At 45.7% G+C, this 21,309-nt stretch overlaps 1 protein-coding gene across 1 annotated transcript; it reads left to right on the forward strand.

Annotated features, from left to right (window-relative positions):
* Positions 1-6,098: 6,098 nt before the first annotated feature.
* LOC115331513 (uncharacterized transporter B0285.6-like) lies at positions 6,099-19,857 on the forward strand. Its single transcript, XM_042288248.1, has 2 exons — positions 6,099-6,257; positions 19,711-19,857. Exons 1-2 carry the CDS (start codon positions 6,099-6,101, stop codon positions 19,855-19,857), a joined length of 306 nt encoding a protein of 101 aa, XP_042144182.1.
* The last annotated feature ends 1,452 nt before the right edge of the window (positions 19,858-21,309 follow it).

Here is a 21,309-nt window from a genome sequence, read left to right on the forward strand (position 1 = left end):
ACCTGCGTTCTCCTCAAAACGCCGCTACTGGGGCCGTACCAAAAGTGTCGAGAAAGGTTTGAAGGTCAGTTTTCACGTGCTCGGTTCGTCCGAGAATCTGGATATGTGCCGTGAAAAGGGAACAGCAGACGCCGTCGGACAACGATTGCTTGGGCGGGAAGCACTTTGGGTTGAATTCACGGATACTTGTGGTCATCAGATTTATTTGTTTTGCTCCAACATGAATGCCGGCAAACCGTCACGTTGTGCGGACCACCAGCGGACTACGTTTAGTGCGTCTTCAAGTTCAAACGGCCGCTTGATCGTTCGAACTGTCGTCTGCCCTTTCAAACGTTTCTGCTTGTCGTCTGCTCTCTTAGACTACGCAGGCCCGCAGACCAAACGTTGGCACGGTACTTGCGATCAGAAGTAAGGGCAAGCCTTAAAAGACTTAAATTTGAAGGTTGGTAAGCAGGTTCGATGTAAACAGTAAATACAAGGAGATGTTGATCATTGTTACCAATGACCATCACCGACTTATCCCTAATTCACTTGGTCCGATTCTGATTGCGATTTTCAATATCGACGTCGACCATCTCAGCTACGGTTCACGCTTTTCCAGCCCGAACGGCATCGTGACTGAAAATTGCGAGCGAAATCGCATCATGCGAATCAGGCTTTAGCGTACATACTGCGGCGTCCACGTGGAATGAATCTCCACATGACACATTATTCACGCGAAGTTTTGTGGTGTAACGAGCCTCGGTAATTTCGCTGACACCGCTCAAGTTGTCAGACATCGCCAGGAAGACGTAGAATCAACAATTCGAACGCGAAAACGGGCAGGGGTACTCACGCCGACGCCGACAACATCGCATTCCAGTGGTTTGTTTATGGGCGACGGCGAGCTTTTTGCCCACACCTTAATCGCGCACGCGCGGCGCCGGTGGCGTCTGCTAGGGGCGCTCCGGTTTGTTTGTAAACATGAGTTGGTGTATACGGCGTGTCACCGGGTCGTCCGTGTTTTGTATGAAGTGTGGAAATTACTTCAAGGAGCAGCCTTTCATGCCACATACTAAGCCCGCACGTCCGGCAACTCGCGGTCATAACTCGTATCTTTGTCAAGTGAAAATACGGGAATGGGTGTCTACTGACGGTCGCATCTCGACGTCACTTTTCGCAGCGTAGTTAAACGCTACACCGTCTCGAGCAAAGTCACTTGTGCGTAGAAACGCAGTTCTTCATTAAATAGCCGCATTTCTCAGGTTAAACGGGTCAGTGACTGAGGGTTATCTTAGGCACGTTAGATGTTTGCACGTATGCAAGCTTAAAGGGGCCCTGCAATCCTGTTTAAGGGACTATCTTTTTTGTGGTTTGCACGTCTCGTGTGGTTCGGGCAGCCCAGCGTTGACGGAGAGAGTAACTAAATATCACTGCGTCATATTTTAACCGGACGCCGCCGAAACCTCCTCCTCCTACGGGGGCGCCCCGGGGTGTCGAACGCGCGCGGCATGTGACGAAATCGTTACGCTTTTTTGTCTTGACGTCAGCCGAGGAGAGAGAGCTGCCCCGTTGCTGGCCAGCTCCTCTCCTCGGCCTTACCTCCTTTCCCCGTCTTCCCCTCCCTCCCCGCATTCCTCAGTCCCCGTAGGAAGGGGATCCCTCGGGCGCGGGAAAAGAGGGTATAGAGTACCAAGGACGTCATGAAGAATGTTATCTTTTGCTTGTTTTTTTTTTAAATTTTAATTGCATATAATTGTTAAAATAAAGCACATTCTGAGAAAGCATAAAGATTATTCAGTTACTACCTCCAGTGCGCTCTGGTTCGGCAAAAACTAAGAAAAACAGCAAAAAACGTCGTTGCAGGGCCCCTTTAATCATTCAGAAGCGAACTCCCCAGCGCTCGTGATTGCACGAACCTCGTGCCGAAACATACCCAACACCCACGCCAACCGACTGCACCGTACGTTAATCTCGCAATAAAAAGTCGCCGGTTTGTTTTCTGTTGTCTATTCTGGCCATATCCTCACAGACTCTGGCCATTAACCCTAAAGGGTGACGCCAAAAGGAAAAAAAGAAAAAGAAAAACATCGATTTTATAGGCTCGCGAAATGCCATCTGACATTACTTCTCTTTCATGTGGACTTGGGCCTATAATTTACGCCCCTTTTCATCGCGCCAAGATGGTGTCCATCGCTTGTAGACACGTGCGGTGGCGTAAAAGACTGACCGCGAAAGCTTCAGGGTGTTTGCCGCTTGGGACAAGACCGGAATCCAATAATGATGACGTAGAGCGTAGGCCTTGTCTTTTATGTGGTATTGCCCAAGCACTTCGTCCTATGCCGTGCATTGGGAGGCAATTGGCAAAGTGCTCACCTTGCTCTCGAGCTCTTTTATAGCGCTACCTGTACGGTGCCGTCGAGAGCTTATGGAGCAAAATAATTTTGGTGAAACAACACACAAATATACTAGAGCCACTAAATGAGCTGCGCTTAGAATATCGGCACTCTGTTCCACGACATTATTGTGGGCGCCGCCGTTTTGTTTCTTGTGCAGAGCAGACGCAACTGTCGATCGTCATGATTCAAAAGTGCGACTTCCTCAGCGTCAGATTCGAGGTTCGGAAATTTATGTGATATTGCTTTGATCTGTCGCGAACTGTTTAAACATTTGTGGGGGACGGAGAAGCGTTTCCTGTGACTCCAGATAAAGCTTCAGATAACTGGCAACCATAAGTTTAAGCCACATCATGGCCAACTGTCGTTACTCTGAAGCGTAGGTTATTTAGTGCCACTATAGTATACTATTCAAGCACGAGCTACGCCAAACATGTTTCCACCTTTCAACCTAACATTGGGACTATGCAGCACTCACGCAAACTCCAATATTATCGTGCAATTGCATTATATTTCTGTTTATTTGTGGCTAAAGATGCGCGCGAAGCGGTTGTCATTTTTCTCACAGTTTTTTTTTTGTGTTGCGAGCGCAACAACTATGGTAATTCAATACGATTTATCGCGATTTGGACCGTGACGTCAAAGAAATATTAATCGGCGAAGCGGCACTGCGCTACTTGGGAGTGCCGATAAATCGTTACTAACGCTCGATATTCTACTTTAAACTTTGGACGTACCGATGTCCAAGGAAAAGGAAAGTTTACGATTCTCCGTAATGCTGAATTAGAGCTCAGCGTTTGAATAAAAGGAGGGGAGGGTACGGAGGGGAGGGTATGCCTCTCCTCCCCCTCCGTACCTTCCGTACCATCCGCTCCTTCTCACCTGCCATATAGCAGGAAATTTTTGCTGAATTTCCCCGCTAAATTTATCGGGAAAATTTTCCCCCTACATTCATCGAGAAAATGTTTCAAGTTACATTTAGCGAGAAAATGTCCAGCTAAGTTTACCGCTACTATTTTTAGTGGGAAAATTCCCCCGTTAAATTTAGCGAAAAAATGTTCCTGCTAAACTTAGCGGGAAAATTCTCCTCTAAATTTAGCGAAAAAGTTTCCCCGCTAAATTTAGCGTTAAAAATTCCCCGTTAGCTTTAGCTGGCAAACGTCCCATAATGCAGCGCGCGGTGCGCTCTAGAAACGCGTAAGCCAGTGCTGTTCTGAGCCTTGTGACCTTGCCATTTTCGGAACCGGGTTTGTCGTCCTGCTAAGCCACAGTCACAAATCTGGTTTTCACTGCCCGTACGAAAAAGTCAGATTCAGGCCGGAATGAAAAATGCCTGTTCCGCCTAGACCCAAAATTGGGGCACAAGTTTGTACCCAGCATGGAGCCGCGCATTTCCAGCCCCAATTTTTAACCCAGGCGGTGCACCACCGGAATTCCCGCTGCGCTCACCCTGGACTCTACAACAGAATTTCGTGCTATGCCCTTAGCCGTTACAACCGAGAGATCGTCGTGATTTCAAACCCAGGCGGACTGGGTCGGAAATCGCGACGATCTCTCGCTTGTTACGGCTAAGGGCATCGCAAGAAAGACCTTTGTAGAGTTCAGTGGTCAGCGCAGAGGTAATTATGGCGGCGCACACGGTCGTCCAGGCGTCGTCGCGTCGTCATTAAATACAGTGCAAGGGACACACATACAGCACGCGCAAGCACAGTATCCAGTGTTGAGTGCATCGGGAAGTTCCGGCGGCAAGCGGTATCCGAGTTCTCCAAGTATTGTCACCAAGTACACCAGCGCATCCAAATGCCGAGCCAAACTGCAATGGGTCGGTAACTTCACACTATATCAAGATTCAAAGCCAAGGCCAGTGGGTATCCATCCAGGGAAACGATGGGCGCGTCAGTATCCATGCGCCCGCAGCGCGAACGTCGCCGTCGGTCGAGTGCCGACCAACCGTCCGACGAGAGCGAAGAACAAACGAAACTCTCAGAGACAAAGCCAGGCGCGCGCGCGGAGAACGCCCGCTCGCTGCGCCCACGTAGCGGATGCGCCTGTCCTTAACACGTGCCATGCCAGAGACCGCGGAAGTTCTCCGCCGACCCGCCAACCCCCCCCCCCCCCCCCCCCCTTCCCGCCACCCACCCCTCCCTCCCTCCTTCCAGTCACGCATGTGCGCGCCCGCTGGATGAATGCAGACCCTACTGGAACAAGAAGAGCGGATCGGATTCACCGATCACCGTGCGATTCCAGTGCGTTGCTTCTCACTGGATCCGACTGGTTGAACACAGAATCGCGCGGATAAGGACTGTCCACAAGTTTAGAACCCCGCGGATCCGAACTGGAACCGCTCCGATCTGATATTTTAGTACGGGTGAGCAGGACGCTCGGTCGAAATTTCAGTTGTAGAACGCGCAAAAGTGCAGGAGGAGAAGATAGCAATTTCCACGTACGACTAAAATATTTATGAAACAGAAAGTAAGACAAAGCGTATACATTACTTATAAAACTGTGAGCAATGCGGAAGACACGCGCCAGAGCTCAAATTTTATGGCGCCCTTTGTGCATAGACCACCACAAAATGTCCTTCAAAACCTCCAAAATATGCACGTATGTTTCCAATGTTAAATCTAACTTGGCATGTAAATTGTATCGCGCATCGACTTGTTCCTTGTTTTACATGACTGAACTCTGATAACCAATTTATTTTAAACTGTCGTTACCCGAGCATTGACCTCGTTCCAACTGGCGGTAGTCGCTGACGGCTTGAGAAACGTATATGGCGTGGCAGTCCTGATTATGACGTCAAAGCTGCACAATCAATCAGGTTGCGGCATCAACCGTTAAGAACGTCCAACGACCCCTGACGACGCAAGAAGCATGAACACGATGAGCCACAACCTGCGTTTCTTGAGCTGCGAGAGACTATACACCAGCCATATCTGCATGCCGAATTAGAGAATACAGGCTTCATCTCTCTATTACAGACAAATTCAGCGATCACAATATCGTTATTCCCACGCTCTGTCCGTCCACGTCGCATACCAATCCATCCATTCTTTGTTGTTCGCAAACTTGATTGGTGTAGCCAACTAACCCTAGCGGCTGAAATAGCTCAGCGGAAAGCAGGATGGGATTAAGTCCAATGTGTCCCACGATCATCGGGTAGCAACGCGGTGATTCCAAGGGCGCCCTGATATGAGTGGTGCAGTATCAAGCTTAACACGAAAGAGGGCGTCGCGGTTAGAGTCACCAACGGTTTAAGAAAGGCAAGGCGTGGCTCACTACGTAAACACCCCTTGCTTTTGTGATTCGTTCCTCGGCATTTTCATTTATAACGCCGCCATTTGATTGGTTGCGGATCGATAATACGGTGCTGGAGACTCTCCATGCACTACGTTTGTTTAGCTGTCAATGACTACATTTAAGCTTTGTAGTTTACCAGCCATTCCTATTTTACTTAATTTCCCCACTTAAATGCATCGACTAAAATATCCTGCTATTTTATAAGATTTTGTTTCGATCACCCATCTGCCCTTATTATTTTGCTTTCAACCTAGTTTAAGATTAGAATTTTTTTTTCTTTTTTTTTTTTTTTTTTGCTGAGAATTGATTTTGCGCGGAAGAGAATGTGAGTTCTTTTTCACGCTTCTGAAAGTGCTTTCACGCTTTTGAGTGTGGTGACTACCCTTCGTCATACTTCTGTCTCTCCCCCATCTTGTCTCTTGCATGTCCTACCGCTCCGGCCAGGCCGTCAAGGTCCCTGTGAATCCGCTCTACTTCGCCATTCCGGTGACGGTGGCCGCTTCTACGACGCTCGTGTTCCCGACAGCCTCGTTTGTCCTGGCCTACGTCTACGATCGCCTCGACATCGGGCTCTGGGACTTGGTGAGGGTTTCTAATCTAGAGCAGCTTACTTGACTGGGAGTATGAGTTCGGCGTTCTGGAGCCGCCTAGAACGCGTTTTCCACCGCGATGTGTTCTACCCAGATGGATCTAGAAAATGAAACCCGGTTTTTCGGACCGCATAACAAAACTACATATTGCAAAAAGCTGAAATACAGCCAGATTGTGTAGCTAGAATGTGGGAATAGACTGAGAAAATTGGAGAACACGACGTTTCATGAAGCAAAAAATAAAAAGGTAAAAAAAAAATTCTTTGCGAGCCAACGTCCATTTAAAATTAATTTCGTGAAAGAAAAAAGAAAAACAACAAACATTGATTTTACTTCATGCATGTATTTCAGCAAAAGAAACTTGCTAGTAAAAAAGTGAATATTGTTCTGTTTCTTGCTGGCAAGTTGTTTCCATTAAACAAATTCCACTGACGCCCGCAATATCAATTCGTATTTTGACAAAAAAAAAAGGCTTTGGTGGACGGCGGCTCATAAAAAAACTTCATAGTTTCCTTTTATGTTTCGAACTAGGTAACATTCGTTTTTAAACATACGAATCCTATCCCCACAGATAGCGTCATGTTCTGGCAGTGCTTGAGCCTTCTGCGGTGCGTAATGAACATATGTGATCCGAAAAACGAGGCTTCATTTTCTCGATCGAACCATATGGATTGCCATCCAATACCTGTTTACTTCCCCCACAACGCTAAGCTTGTTTGTGACGTAACATCTCAGCATACCCTATGTCAGTGTGTCAGTCTCCCACAAGTCAGCTGAACTATCCCAAAATTTGCTTAAAGGGACACCCCCCCCCCTCCCCCAGTTTTTATTAAATTTTTGTTAGACAATTTATTGTGGTGTCAAAAGACTTCCCAATCAATATTTTGCTACAGCGTCACGCACATTTTACAGCGAAGATGTATATGACTCGTGGGTCGGACTTTTTAGTGTCAGCGTCCCCACGAAAAAAAAAAAACAACCTTCAGCGATTGAAGTGAAGAGTGCATACATCACGCATGCAATGTACAGCACAGCATTCGTTTCAATAAAGAAAAAGCACAAGAACAAGGATCCGAACCGGATAATTGATGAAAAAGCACGTATGCTTACCGCATAAGCTTCCCGGTGAGGACTACTGTTGCGCAAACTATCGCAGCGACGGCAGCCTGCAACGTGGGGAATGACTTCATTCGCCTCTTGTATTTAAAAAAAGAACCCGCCAGGCAACTGATTCCATTGTTGTTGCGGCACCGCTAGGGCTAGGCCGCATAGTTAGGACTTCCGAGGAGCAGCGTGAATACGACGAGCGGCAAAGGGAAAAGGAACGGCAATACGACCAGCGGCGGCATTTGGTTCAGTGAAGTGGGCAATCGTTGCCGGTGATACCACAGCTTTGCTGGCAAATCCACGCTGGGAAGTCGCAAAAATGCGACTTCCCAGCGTGGATTGGAGCCTCATCCATTTTATTTATACGTGATGCTGTCAAAAAAAAAAGAATAAACGCAATTCTTTGAAACTAAAATTGAAACTGAAAGAGGGAGGAAGAAGAAATATAGAGGAGAGTGTTGCCGGAAGTTACGTATCTGTGCAACTTTTTTCAATCAACGTATCCGCATCTTGTTAGAAGCCACAAAATATGGGTATCATATTTTGTTTTCTATTTTTAATATTGAGTGTGTGCCTTCGGTGACCGATGACTTTGATTATCGTTAGTGGTTGCGTCTAAATCCTAGAAAACGCCACGTGACCACAGAGACGATAGCGAGCGCGACTAAAACCGGCCAGTTTTTGATCGGCGAGTTTCGGGCGGAAAGAAAACAAATTTCGAGCCGCAAATTGTCTTCTGAGTAGTTGTGCTCTCATAAGTCATGTACACCTAAAATCCTTGGCGAGAATAGATACCATTGGCATTGTCCCTCTAAGGACGCTGGATGAGCCCCCTCTTCGCGACAAGACATAATTCCGGTCGCGCCCTGTTAATGTTTACGCAAGTGACCTCACGGCCAGCATTTTCCTTGCCGTGACATCACGGGCTGTTCTCCTGGCTGCTTATCATTGCGATCCACAACTGTAAGGTGTGCGTACAAAGCGGTGTGGAAGCTTAGAGTTATCGTTAAGGCGCAGTTACCCTGCGAATACATCATACTACAGCCAGTAAATGAGCTACGTTTAGAGTACCGGTACTTCGTTCTCCGGTATGCTATAGTGGACACCGCCATCTTGGTCCATAAAGCAGAGCAGATGCAACTGTTGCTTGTCACAATTTAAAAAAAAATGAGACTTCCTAAGCTTCAGACACAATGGTAGGAAGCTCAGGCGATCTTGTTTTGCTCTGCCGCGAACTGCTTTTGCTACATTAGCCATATAAAAGTGCGAAATTCGGGGTGCAACATCGCGGAACACACTCTGGTTACGCGAATTATACAAAATGAAATTCTTGGCATACGACCGCCTCAAAGTTTTTAATATAAACATATATACTAATTACAGTAATTAAAAAGCTAAATACCAAATTTTAGCTGATTATTATGATAATAGTGATGGTTATATTCCCATCTAATGTCCGTCGAGCCATATAAACACGCCGTGAAAACCGCATTCATATTACTTTTCCCCCCTTTATTTAAAAATTTGGCGTAGCTAACAAAAAAACTGTGTTTTGACGTTAAACAGAGACTCTCAGATTCGGGACGAACGCAACCACGGGGGAAAAGCGAGTCCCTCCAGACAGCGGTTTCTATCGCGCTGTAGCCGTCCGTGTCAGTCAAACCGGTTTTGTCCCACGCACAGGGTGACATCGGTTGCCTGTGGCGGTGGGGGTCCTCCTCTCCCTCGGAGAAGCAGAGGGAAAAAGGACAAAGAGGATACGGCAAGAAGCTTGCCATTCCGTTCTGTTGCAGCACAGATTGGAATGGAAAACGAATCTGTACGCACGCCATTTTGACTATTGAACGAAAGTTGTTCGCAATAGAGATAATATAAGTGTTGTTGTACTCAACGGAGCGCCTCATCTGCCAGCAAGAGACAACAACTGCAACAGAAAAGTTGGTGCTAGAAACCCGGGATTACAGCACTGCGAACACTTCGAACGCCGAAAGAAAAGTGAGTGATTCTTCCTTCTACTAGAACGACAGCAGGGAAGTTCACAAGAAAAAGCGCAAGGCGATTCGGTTACAAGTGACGAGGCTTGTGAACGACGTTGAAGCGTTCCTACAGTGCGTGCAACCCAACAGCGAGGACCTAAAGCTACTCATCGAACGACTGGCCCTAGAGCAGGGTGAACTTAACACCGCCGACGCCACCATCGAGCCGCTCATTTCGGAGCAGGACGGAGACCTCAAATTCACCCACGTTCTCAAATATGCATAGAAAATCGTGACCTACATGAAAAAGCTGAAGAGGCAGCTAAGATGCAGAGTGGAACGCGGCAATTTATCCAACGAAGGTAACCTAGTCGGAAGCACAAACAGATCGCCAACGCCAACGAACTTCTGAAATTCAACGGTCAACATAAGAAATGGCAGCCTTTTTGGGACCAGTTCGAGAGCGCCACACATCTGAACTCAGACCTATCGCCGGCGTAAAGGTTCAACTACCTGCGATCAGCGCTGAGTGGCGATGGAGCATCTGCCATTGCTGGCCTTAACACCCCACCATACAGTGCTACTCCGACGCCTTGGACCTCCTGTGAAAGACGTTCGGAAGCCAGGAAGCACTCATCCAAGACCACATGAAGGGCCTGATGGATATTTTTCATGTGTCGTCGTCACGGAACACTAAAGTCCTCAGGCGTTTGTACGTTTGTGAATGGGGCCTCTGGAGTACAACCTAAAGATGGCAGCGGTGGACACGGAGGACGACATCAGCCGGGGCCGGCCACTTTAGATACACACGATATAAGCATAAATGTCTGAAAATTCCAGAATAAAAGTTTACAGGAGTTCTAGAAAACCTTTTCTATTCACAATGTATCCACCTTTTTATCGCGTTCCTTGAGCTAATTGGCCGACCACTCGGGATCGAAAAGCTGTAGACTGAAGTGTCTCGACTTTGAATAGAAGATCTACAGACATTCTAGCAGTATTTGCTATCCACAATGTATCTCCATTTTTAACGACTTTTTTCAGTTAATTGGCACCTCTATTTGGATACAAAAGGTATACACTAATATGTCTTAACATTGGATAAATGGTCTACAGGCATTCTATCTGAATTTTAGACACTTGTGTCTACAGCTTTTCGAAACCCAGTGGTCGGCCAATTAGCTCAAGAAACGCGATAAAAAGTTAGATACACGTTCAATAAGTAATCTATTTACTGAATCCACAATTCTGCATTTAAATTGGATACTCCCTCGCTCAATTTTTATGTAAGGGCTGTTTCGTGGCCGCTTCTTTCCAACATACTCGCGCACCCTGGCCGAGAAAAAAGAAAGAAAAAAAAAAAAAGACAGTACCAGAAGCGCTCGGAGACTTTTTCGAGAGAAAGACAGATGCAACTTTATTCAAACCAGCCATATCCGGGCAGTGGAAACTAGAGCGCGGGATCCTTCAAAAGGACCCCGGTGGACCAGGTCTGAGAGGACGTTGAAGGGGCCTGAAGGTCCCGCACATGGATGCGCGTACAAAGCAGTGTGTCGAACCGAAACTTTTTTTGGTTCGGTTCAGGTTACGGTTCAAATACTTTGGTTCGGGTGAGGTTCAACTACGGAGCAGAAAAAATAACAATTCGAACTAGTTTGAACCGCTTCATACCGGTTCATATAACGGTTCAAGGAAAAATACAACAAAAATTAACCGATTATTTGCACACCTCTACTACCATAAAGTAAATTATAACGGTATAAAATACGCGCTCATTTATTGTGTTTGTGTAATCCGTCTATCTACTGGAATGATCTGCAAAAATTCAAGACATGGTATGTGACTGGGCACCAAGTTTTTATTCACTAAACACAGCATAAAATATATCTACTGAAAGAATGGACGAGTGCCTTTCCCAAATTGCTACATGCATAGACAATATTAATTTCACCTGATGTGTACGCTCTCCCTTCGCTGCCTTAAATGACCGGAGAAAAAAGACACCACCTGGTATATGCGTCCGAACTCAGTCGCGTTTGTTGACGTGATAGGATGTATTTCCACCCCAAGAAGGACCGTTTCATGCTGACTTGTGTGGCCGATTCTGCACAAGCGAATATAATTCGGGGCGCCGGGACATCTCCCTTTCTCGAAATTTCCAGACATTTCTACACCCTCTAATTCGGGGAACCTTTTCAAAACTGTCGAGTAGGGTCTGAATCTTTCCAAATATCAGAGAATGATCGATGAATCAGGCAGTCGCTTTTTTGTTAAAAGGGAACGTTTTGAGGTCGCCATCAGGGGAAGTGGAACTCACCGTTGTGCACGTGCTTGAGGTTGTGGGTACTGGCGCGAAGCTTTTTTTGCGCCAGTAGCAGATGCTGCTTTGCACTGAACCTCTCCTTGCATGTTAGCGTGACATGGTATCGAGGATAAAAAAAAATATAGCCACACAGAATATGTCGCTTCAGAGCAACACGTTCTCTAGCCTCTCATGTCAGCAGTCGGCTTACTCGCAACCGGGGTGTCAATTTCTTGACGTCTCAATTCGACACGTGGGCCATGCTTCGTAGAAGTCTCCCAAAGTTAATTCCTCCCTTTGAAGCTGCACTGTTGCTTCCTAAACCGGCGCCAGGGAGGCGACTACGCTGTTTATTGATTGCCAGTCGTCTTGAGTAAAGCCGTGTTCATTATCGTTTGCAATAAACTCGTCGCAAAACTCTCTCAGCCCAAGCAGTCGACGCGCTATAGCGCGATGGACATCCAGGATGGGCTTCTTCAGAATGATTTTCTGAAGCAAGGAGAGCACGGCTTGCGACCTAATTTGTTTTACAACTTTTCGGACCTTCTGCACAATACCAGTAGCAGCTGTAGAGTTGAGAGGGTCATGTGCAGCGAGCTCCAGCGTGTACGCAAGACACCTCATTCCTTGAAGAAGAGGTTTCTTATCTGGGAAGCAAAAGCTCCCTCTAATTCTACGAGGTAGAAGGCACCATCTGGGACGCCACTGTACACGTGCACGTCGTCGCCTACCATATCAGACAGGTCGAATCTCTCCGCGGTAGGGCCCGCAGATTATTTTGCCAAGAGAGCAACTGTTTTCATCATATTGGCTCTATTGTCGTTCGTTACACAGTATGCCTGATCTGGGGAAGAGTCGTACCTTGAAATTACCTACAGAATTTTGCTTTTCAAACGTTCCGCGGTGTGTACGCGTCGCTCAAACATTTATTTAATTACCAGCATTTGTAGGTGAATGTTCCCACTTTCGGACACGTTCGACGTTCACGCCGAGAACAGCGCGATAGCGCGGCGCAGTTAATTTTCAGCGACACCAACCTTATGCTTTAAGAGACTCGGAGACCTCTTCTCTGGCAATTTCTGCCTTTTCCAAAACTTTCTGCGGGATGCTGCACTTACTGTGACGCGCTCTTTGAGGCCGTTCAAACCGGGATCGGTCATTTTCCAGAGCCCGGAGCACGGTGGCCCGAAGTCATCCATCAAACGAAACGGCCGACCGTTTGTGGTGACGAGCTCTATAACGGTTTTCATTGGAACTTTTGTTCTATATTAAATATTTCAAATGTTCCCTAAATAATTTTAATTTTCATGAAAAACCCGAGACTGAGGTATCGACAGACGACGGAAAGAAAGAGAAGAGAACGTCTCAAAAAGAGCTACACATTTATTGAGAACACAACTCTTTATATAGAGTTGAAAAAAGACGGAAGGAAAGAGAACCCTTTTTCACATCACCTCTTTCAACACAAGATGCGACACAGGACCTCTAACGATGGATTCAAGCAAACAAACCATCTGACAGCACCAAGAATGGCAATAAGGTCCTCTAATCCCTTAGTGAAGCGTTTACCCGACTCAAACGCGCGCCGCGGCTCTGTAACGACGAAAATGCCGCTTGCCTTGATGTTTTTTTTGTTTTGTTTTTAATTAGCTTGAAGGTTTTTTTTTTTTTTTTGTTTTTTGTTTTTAAGCATTATGTTGCCTGCAGGTGGGTGTTGCTTGAAAACATGTATTTTTCAAAAAAGCAAAGGGAAACCTTGTTTATGGGAGATGTGCCCCGAGACGATAGGATGAAAGTGTTTAGAATTCAGGGCTGGACAGTGTCACGATACCTATGTGTCACGATAAAATTTAGAGACACCTTCGAGTATATGAATATTTGTGTCCAGATACTGTTGAGAAATGTATTTGTATTTCAGTAGTGAAATACTTTTTCGACTAGCGATTGTTCTGCGACACTTTGACAGGCTCAGGTATCGATACCTTTTTTGTCAAAAATTTACTGGTGCAGAGGGTTCCATAGTTTATAATATAAAACCGTCACACAACAACCTGTAAAAAAGGAGGGAGAATATATTATCTTGCGTATTGCATAAAAAGTCACCAAAATTGAAAAAAATAAAGGGGTTCCATAATTGGCCACTTGAGTCACTCATTTTCTCCCAGGCCTCTAATTTCCTTCGGAAACCAACGGGCCCGGCTCTCTTGCTTAATATCTCTCTTCACCCCCCCCCCCCCCCCCCCACTCCCTTCCCTCCTTGCCTTCTTGGGTTAAACAGAAACACTTAAGACGCACCCTGGTATTTCAATTTACCGCCAGAACTGAAAATCATAATGTTCCAAACAAGGAAATGAGGTGAAACAGAGCTCATTTCCGGCAGATCACGTCCACGTCATCTACTCCTCCCAGAGACGGTGGTTCCTCGTCTTTAGCAAGACGCGGACAGACCCATGTGGGGACGGAAGTGTTTCGATACCTTGACGACGACGAGCAAAGAGGTCTTGATGCTTCAGGAGTTTCTTCCATCAAGGCGTATTTTATTCGTCTAGTCGGTGTTAGATACTATTTTCTCTTTCGCTGGTCTGAAACAGGGACAAAATTGTCAGTGCCTTGACGATAAGCTCTTTAAAAAGGTAATCATGCTGAGGTGCGATTAGTTTATTTCGAAGTTTCTAGATTTGTTTCCTGATCAAATAAATGTTATATTGTTTGGTAATTCTAATCTTTCTGTTTCGTATCGTATTTGATACTTGCAACACTCATGACAGTTTGAGATGCACTGCGCATTATACGTATTTGCGTAGCATGGCCTCGTTTGAAAAAAAAAAATCAGTCCTGTGTTAATTTACTGGACAGTCAAAGCGACAGATTTGACAAACCATGGCGAAGTCGTTGGGTATCGACGTCGCGTTCGCGCACCGTGAAGCGCGTGAACAAAAGCGTTCGGTGTAAAAAAAAAAAAAAAAAAGACATCTGACCATTTCGGTCCGAACGCTTCTGGTTCTTTTTTGTTCATATCGCGGGAAAGCGCGTTTCCTAGCAAAAGGCCCTTGGCATTGACAGTGTGCTACAACGGCATTTTGTTATGGACTATTAATTTGTTTTTAGAAAGCGCGTGCAGTGGGCATTAAGTACTACGGAACCTCAATATAGAGCGGGTTGTAAACGCTGTGACGTAGCTCTTTGGTAGCACCTCCGCTTCACGCGCAGCGGTGGTGCGATTTTTTTCGGAGATTTGGCAGCATCGATGTTATCAACAGCAAGATCACTACAAGATTGGCAACTACAACGTCATCTACGGATGTCAATATCAGCGGTAGGAATAGCCAATGACAGCTATCGCTGTAGAAATCAGGGAATGAGTTGCGGTTATCCCGCCTCCAGCGCTAGCCTCGAACCTTTGATAACCCTTTGACGTGTCGCGAGCTTCGAGCGTCCTCGAGCAGCCAAAAACACGGCGGAACGAAGGAGCGCGTTTTGGAGGCCAGGCGCTCTGAAGAAACGCCAGCGGATGTTTTTATCCTGTCGGTGACTACAGCAGACGACGCTGGCGTTTGGCCTTCGACGCTCCATGGCAAGATACCGACGCCATTGCTCCCCCTGCGCGAGGAGATGAGAATCTTGTTCGCTATGATTGGAGGAAGGCAGTGGGTAGAGGTAAAGTCACTGCCATCCGACAAAACGATGGTCTCAAAGAACTAACAGAACCATGGGTCTTCTGATCTCCCATTCGCTCCCCTAAAAGACTATATGGTTGGAGCTAGGTACCGTGCGCAAAAGCTGGGGATTAACTGCACTCGACCGGGACTAACCGAGAGGCGTGGGCGAGCAAAAGCAGCCCTTAGTCCTCCTCAGACAGGGTGCATCTCCTTGTTTAGTTCCCTAAGGCAAACGGAATGCTCGCCAAAAAGACATAGCTAATATTTTGCCCGTCTTGGGAATCGGCACGATTCAGACCGGCACGCCTGAAAGTGTTGAACAAATTCGGACCAAACTGAAAAGTTTCCTTAATGTGCAACGATTGTTCAGACATTACGTGGTACAATGACCTTCGTGCAGTGTGTGAATGTGAGTTAACAATCGTGTTAACTCGCCTTCACCCTACTGTCTTCAACAATTATCATGTTGACATTGGACAAGTCTCTCTGACTTGATCTGCCCTCGAGGTAACGTGAGTATTTATCCAAACAGAATATCTCTAAATACTTACACATTTATATTTTGTTCAATGTATCTTCAAAGTATGTTGTTCAAATACCTTGAAGAGTCTGTAGAAGACGCGATTTTAGCACCGGAGTCTCGCACTCCAAGTAAATTGCCACCTCAATCGCCAAAACTGAGAGAACAATTCGAAACTCCCGGGAAACATATCTGCGTTTCCCCGGCACCAATCTTTCTGGCAGATAAAGCAATGGCACAACTTTCACAGGATTCATAAATTAAGGAAAGTAGCGCCATTGCCTTCCCTGTCTGCCAACAGGACTCAACCAGATACAAACAAGCAGACGACCAAAACCTCGCAAGGCGATTGGCTAATTGCATTAGAGCTTCACTGTACTAAAAGCGTTCCTCGTCAATGTTAGCGTCTTTTCCACTGTGTGTGCAATCGACGTATCAATCATGCTTAACAGCCCAAATTTCTTACAATGATACTGCTCTTTTTACGTATTCAACACAATTGAAAATTACTTGTCGATGCCTCCGAGTATTGACGCCACATGTGGTGGCGGGACGAGGATGTACGCTTCTTTCGCCGGAGTGTAAATAGAAACATCTCGGTATACAAGAAACACCACTGTAAATCTACCCGTCACAAGCAAATGTGGATCGGCTCACCAAGAATGGGGAGTCAAGGAGAACCTGCTTAATACATGAACCAAAATGACTTAGAGATACTTTCCCAGAGTCAAATGATTTTTGGTGGAGGCTGATTGATTACCTGGAATACAGCAGGACAATAACAGGCCAACGTTTTCCACAAACTGCGTGAAGCCATCGTGAAAAAACAAAGAGGATTGATGACAAGAGGCTCCTCCTCCTGCACGACGTCGCCCCCGTTCACAAGTTTCATGTTGCCCAGACTGCCATTCGAGAGTGTGCTTTCGAAGATCTTGATCACTCACTCACAGCCTATAGTCCCAATCTGTTCCCAGTGACTTGTTTATTTTTTTTTTAATCCAGAATCTGAAAAAAACACCTTAAGATAACAAAATTCAATGACTTGAACGCACTGAAAACTGCCGCAGAGCCATAGCAACAATTTTGAGATGTTTTAGAAGTTTTTTTAAACAAATGGGAGTAGTGCATTATACAATGATAAATTATGTCTAAAAATAATTTATTTTTCAAATTCCTGAAAGTGTTTCTTTTTTTTTTAATATACGAGTTGCAAACTTGCTGATCCTCCTTCGTACCAACGGTACACTTGAGTGTCTGACACTACTGTTATTTTCATCGATGAAAGCAGAATTATTCCTACTAAAGACGTCAGAGTAAAATTTTGCCAATCGTGGAAAGCCGACCGCAGTAACTCGTTTAACCGCGCATATCCCTAATACTCCGTCTACCGCCACGCTGACAGGGCCGTGGACGCCACATGCTCTTTGGACCATTTGGATGTCTACCCTTCGCCACGCGGCCACGCTCCCACCCCTAACCCCCGAAAGCGGGGGGCGGCGGAGAGAAGCTCACCGGAGATAAGCTCACAGGAGAAAAGCCCACCGCAAAACCGGCAGATGCGGAGAAAAGCTCACCGGCCTTCGAGCGGATGCGGAGAAAAGCTCACTGATCTTTTAAACTTAGCGGATTCTGCGTCAAACGTGGCAGTTTAACACAATTCGGATTCGTCACTTTATTAAAAATATGTCCTCTTTTTTGTAATATTCTTGGAGTTCATAGGGCATATTAGGGGCGAAGCTCCTTAGGGTCTAGCCTTGTCCGTCCGGCGTCCGTGCTCACATCGATTGCCATCCCATCTGTCTTCTTAAAAAAAAAATGTTTGTGCAGTCGACAGGATTCGAACCTGTGCGGGGAGACCCCAATGAATTTCTAGTCCATCGCCTTAACCACTTGGCCACGACTGCGGGACGAGTAGGGGGCTCTGAGATGTGGTAGTAACTCAAGAGCTGGGGATGCTGGCCTGCATAGACCTAGTCTTTGCGAACTTCAGGATGGATCTGCTAGAAGAACCACTGGCTCTGCATTTGCCCGTCTATAAAGCTGTAATAATGAAGTTGAAACGCAACCCCGGAACTCAGCACTACGTATGAGCAACAAAAAAAATCAGCACAATCAGCACTACCTATGAACAAAATCAGTATCATCAGCACCACCAGAGCTTCGCCCCAATCAACATCATTCACCACGTGGAGATGCGGTCATTTTTACTAATTTCTCAGAAACTTGTAATTACCCATTTTGTGTATTAATAAAGCCGCAGCTATAAAACCAGAACATGGTACGCCGCTAAATTGACTACACACTATTGACAGCTGACAGTGGGCCGTCGGTGGCTCTGTCAGATAAAGAGGTTTGTTTTTTCGCGAGCTAATATGGATAGCGGTGTGTGAACCGTTTCAGCTCGAAATATTGTGTAGTGCCCAATAAATAAGTAGGTATTTGTTGATGTAATCAGCATCGGCTACGCTGTTTTCTTCGTTAATTTCACTAACAAATTTTTAGTTGCGACAACAGCTTCGTCCTGTCGTGTTTCCTGCATTCACTCCGTCGTCCTCGTTTGAGTGATTTTCATCATTTACAGGGTGTCACAAAAGAAAATTTACGGGGATTTTTTTTACCGCAAAAATAAACTAAGCATCGCCGAGTGCTCATTCTCCGCCCGAAGGTAGCGCTAGAGGTCACAACCAGATGCCAAAGATTCAGCCTGATTCGATACCTTATTCAAAAGTTAAAAGTGATTTTCTGAAAGGTTCAGCGGGAAAATAGAGCCCAATTTTGGCCGTTTTCGGTTTCTGGCGCCATAGGGCCCCATGTATTCGAAAACTCCGTCGACCGCCATTTTCTTATTCAACTTTTCAGAAAATCACTTATAACTTTCGAATAAGGTATCAGATCGGTCTGAAACTTTAGTATCTAGTCCTGACCTCTAGCGCTACCTTTGGGCGGAGAATGAGCGCTTGGCGATGCCTAGTTCAGTTTTGCGGTAAAAGGATCCCTGTAAATTTTCTTTTGCGACACCCTGTATAACGTGTATCAACTCACCCCAATCGCTACCTTAGAGAAGACTACTTTATATAAAGGCCACAAGTAACAACGGTGCAAGTGTGCAGCTCTGAAGGTCATGGATGGCTCCCCGTAGAAGGGCACTATCACACAAAGGACACTTGTGGAAACACCAGCACAAACGGCTAGAAAACGTGCATGTCCGTGGAAGAGAGAAGCCTCGATATCCTACAAACTGTTTTATCCTGTTTTCAAAGGTTAACAAAAGCTTCAAAGATAACCAACCGGCTCAGCTACAGGCCATCACTTCAAAGAAATTTCAGGCACCGCTTTGTTGCGCGTTCACTTTCGGATTTTCGGCATTTACAGTTATGCCTTTTAAATTTTTAGGCAAACCTTACTAGTTTTCGAACTCTTTCCTGTTCTTCAAGTTCATAAAGTTAGTCAGTTAGGCTTTCGTTGCCTAGCCACAGAAAACACTCGCCTGCAGTTATTAATTTAGGAGCAATATATAAAAAAACGACAATTTCTTTTTTACAAAGCTGATGAATTTCAATGATAATAAATTGGATATATGTTACGCATGTTCCAGCAGCCTCTATATAAAAAGAAGAAAAACAATCTGTGAGCTTTTCTCCGCATGCGTTCAATGGCCGGTGAGCTTTTCTCCGCATCCGTTGGTTTCGCGGTGAGCTTTGGTTTGGTGAGCTTATCTCTGGTGAGCTTTTCTCCGCGATTCGAGAGCGGGATCAGCTGATGAAACGGGTGCAGTGTATTTTCACGGCAGGCCCGTAGCTGCCAGTCGCTGTCAGCTTAGGCGTGAACGGAGTGCTTTATGCATCATGTAACGCTCGTATGGGCGACTCATCATTTCGCAGGTGCTATGCGGCTTGGTGGTGAAGATAATCTGCGTGGCCATCATCATTCTGACGGTCAGCACGTTGGGCAACTATATTTTCCACTGGACCCTGCTGCCCCCGTGGATAGGTCGTGACATGGTCACCAACGCCACCGTCAGCCACTGACCGCTTTGGCCACGTCGCGACGTCACAAATGACGTGCTATGGATCCTCCATGGTGCATGGTTGGAATCTAATTGGCCCTTCAGCTCAAAAGATGCACACAGTGTCCAGCCATTGCTTGGATGAGGCATCATCGACTGCTTTTTTAGAGTGCCGTGTTGTTTTTGTCGGGATTCATGCGCCGTAGAGCTGAGAAGGAGAACACGCCTTTCAGCTATCAGAAGATGGACTGATTGGCTCCAGCCTTGTTTTTCTAGTGATTGGCATAGCTCCCTCATATATGGAACCAAGAGCTTAAGCATTCTTGAGCCTGTTTGTCACAGGCGTTTTGTATAATATTTTGTTGATAGGTTCGAACGCTAGTGCGATTTAAATACGTGTTTAGTGGCATAACTTTGCAAAGTGCTTCATTATCGACACTGTGAAATTTTTCTTGTTCTTTCTTGAATCAGATTGGACCATACAGCTACGACTGGAACAAATTAAATAGCGAACTCCCTATTTAAATTTATCATGTCCTGATATCTCCGTTTGCATTGAACAAGGAATAGCCCATAAACCACATTCCGCAAGTGTTGCAAGTTGAGTGTTTTATTTTCTTATATATTTTCACCACAAAATATTTTAAACTATAACTTGTGTTTGTGTGCGTGCGTGCGTTTCTTTATACGTTTTGAGCAAACACGGTGAAATAAACCCATGGCCTTTACAAAGCGCAAAACATTTGCACAGTGAAAATGTTTCTTTTTTTAACTGTAAATACAACACTGGAGTTCAGAATGGAAAGAATGAAACATCAAAAAACGTCGCTACATAATCGAATAGATTGCTAATCAGATGTTGCTTTTGTGACTAATTATATGACGTGAGGTCAGTATTCAATTTATCCCCGATGCTTGTGGGGAGGAGAACCATATCAAGCAATAATCGTCCGTGTTTTTTTTTTCTCCTTTCCCCTCTCCACTGGATTGACGTGAGGTCAGTAGTTAGTCAGTAGTTCTAAAAATGCAGCCACCCGTAAATTCCAGATTCACCTTTTCACTTTCGAAATGCATAAAACAGCGAAAAGTACTTGCTGAGTTCTGTTCTAATACATATCGCTCGAAATGCCCAAAGAAGTGGAAAAAAAAAAAAAAAAAAGAGAATTATTATTCAAGATTCATTAGAAAGCCACTTGGGGCAGGCTAATTTCCAGCTTCCTAACATCCCATACCAATGACATCACGGCGGTGGCACTGTCCCAACGTTTCACGCGCAAGTTGCTGAGCATTTTTAACGCGCCTGTTTGAGATCATGTTTGAGTGTAAGATACTAGGAAGAGCAAACTCCGCGCTTTGAACGGGTCTACCGAGCACGCACGCGGTTGTTGGGTTCCGTTTCGCTTACAAACGATGAAAGATATATTCTTTTGCATATGCGGAGTGCCACAGATTTCACGTGCTATTAAGCTTGTTT

This window comes from Ixodes scapularis, unplaced genomic scaffold (assembly GCF_016920785.2).
Source record: "Ixodes scapularis isolate PalLabHiFi unplaced genomic scaffold, ASM1692078v2 ptg001352l_1___fragment_2___debris__unscaffolded, whole genome shotgun sequence".
Classification (NCBI taxonomy): Eukaryota; Metazoa; Arthropoda; class Arachnida; order Ixodida; family Ixodidae; genus Ixodes; species Ixodes scapularis.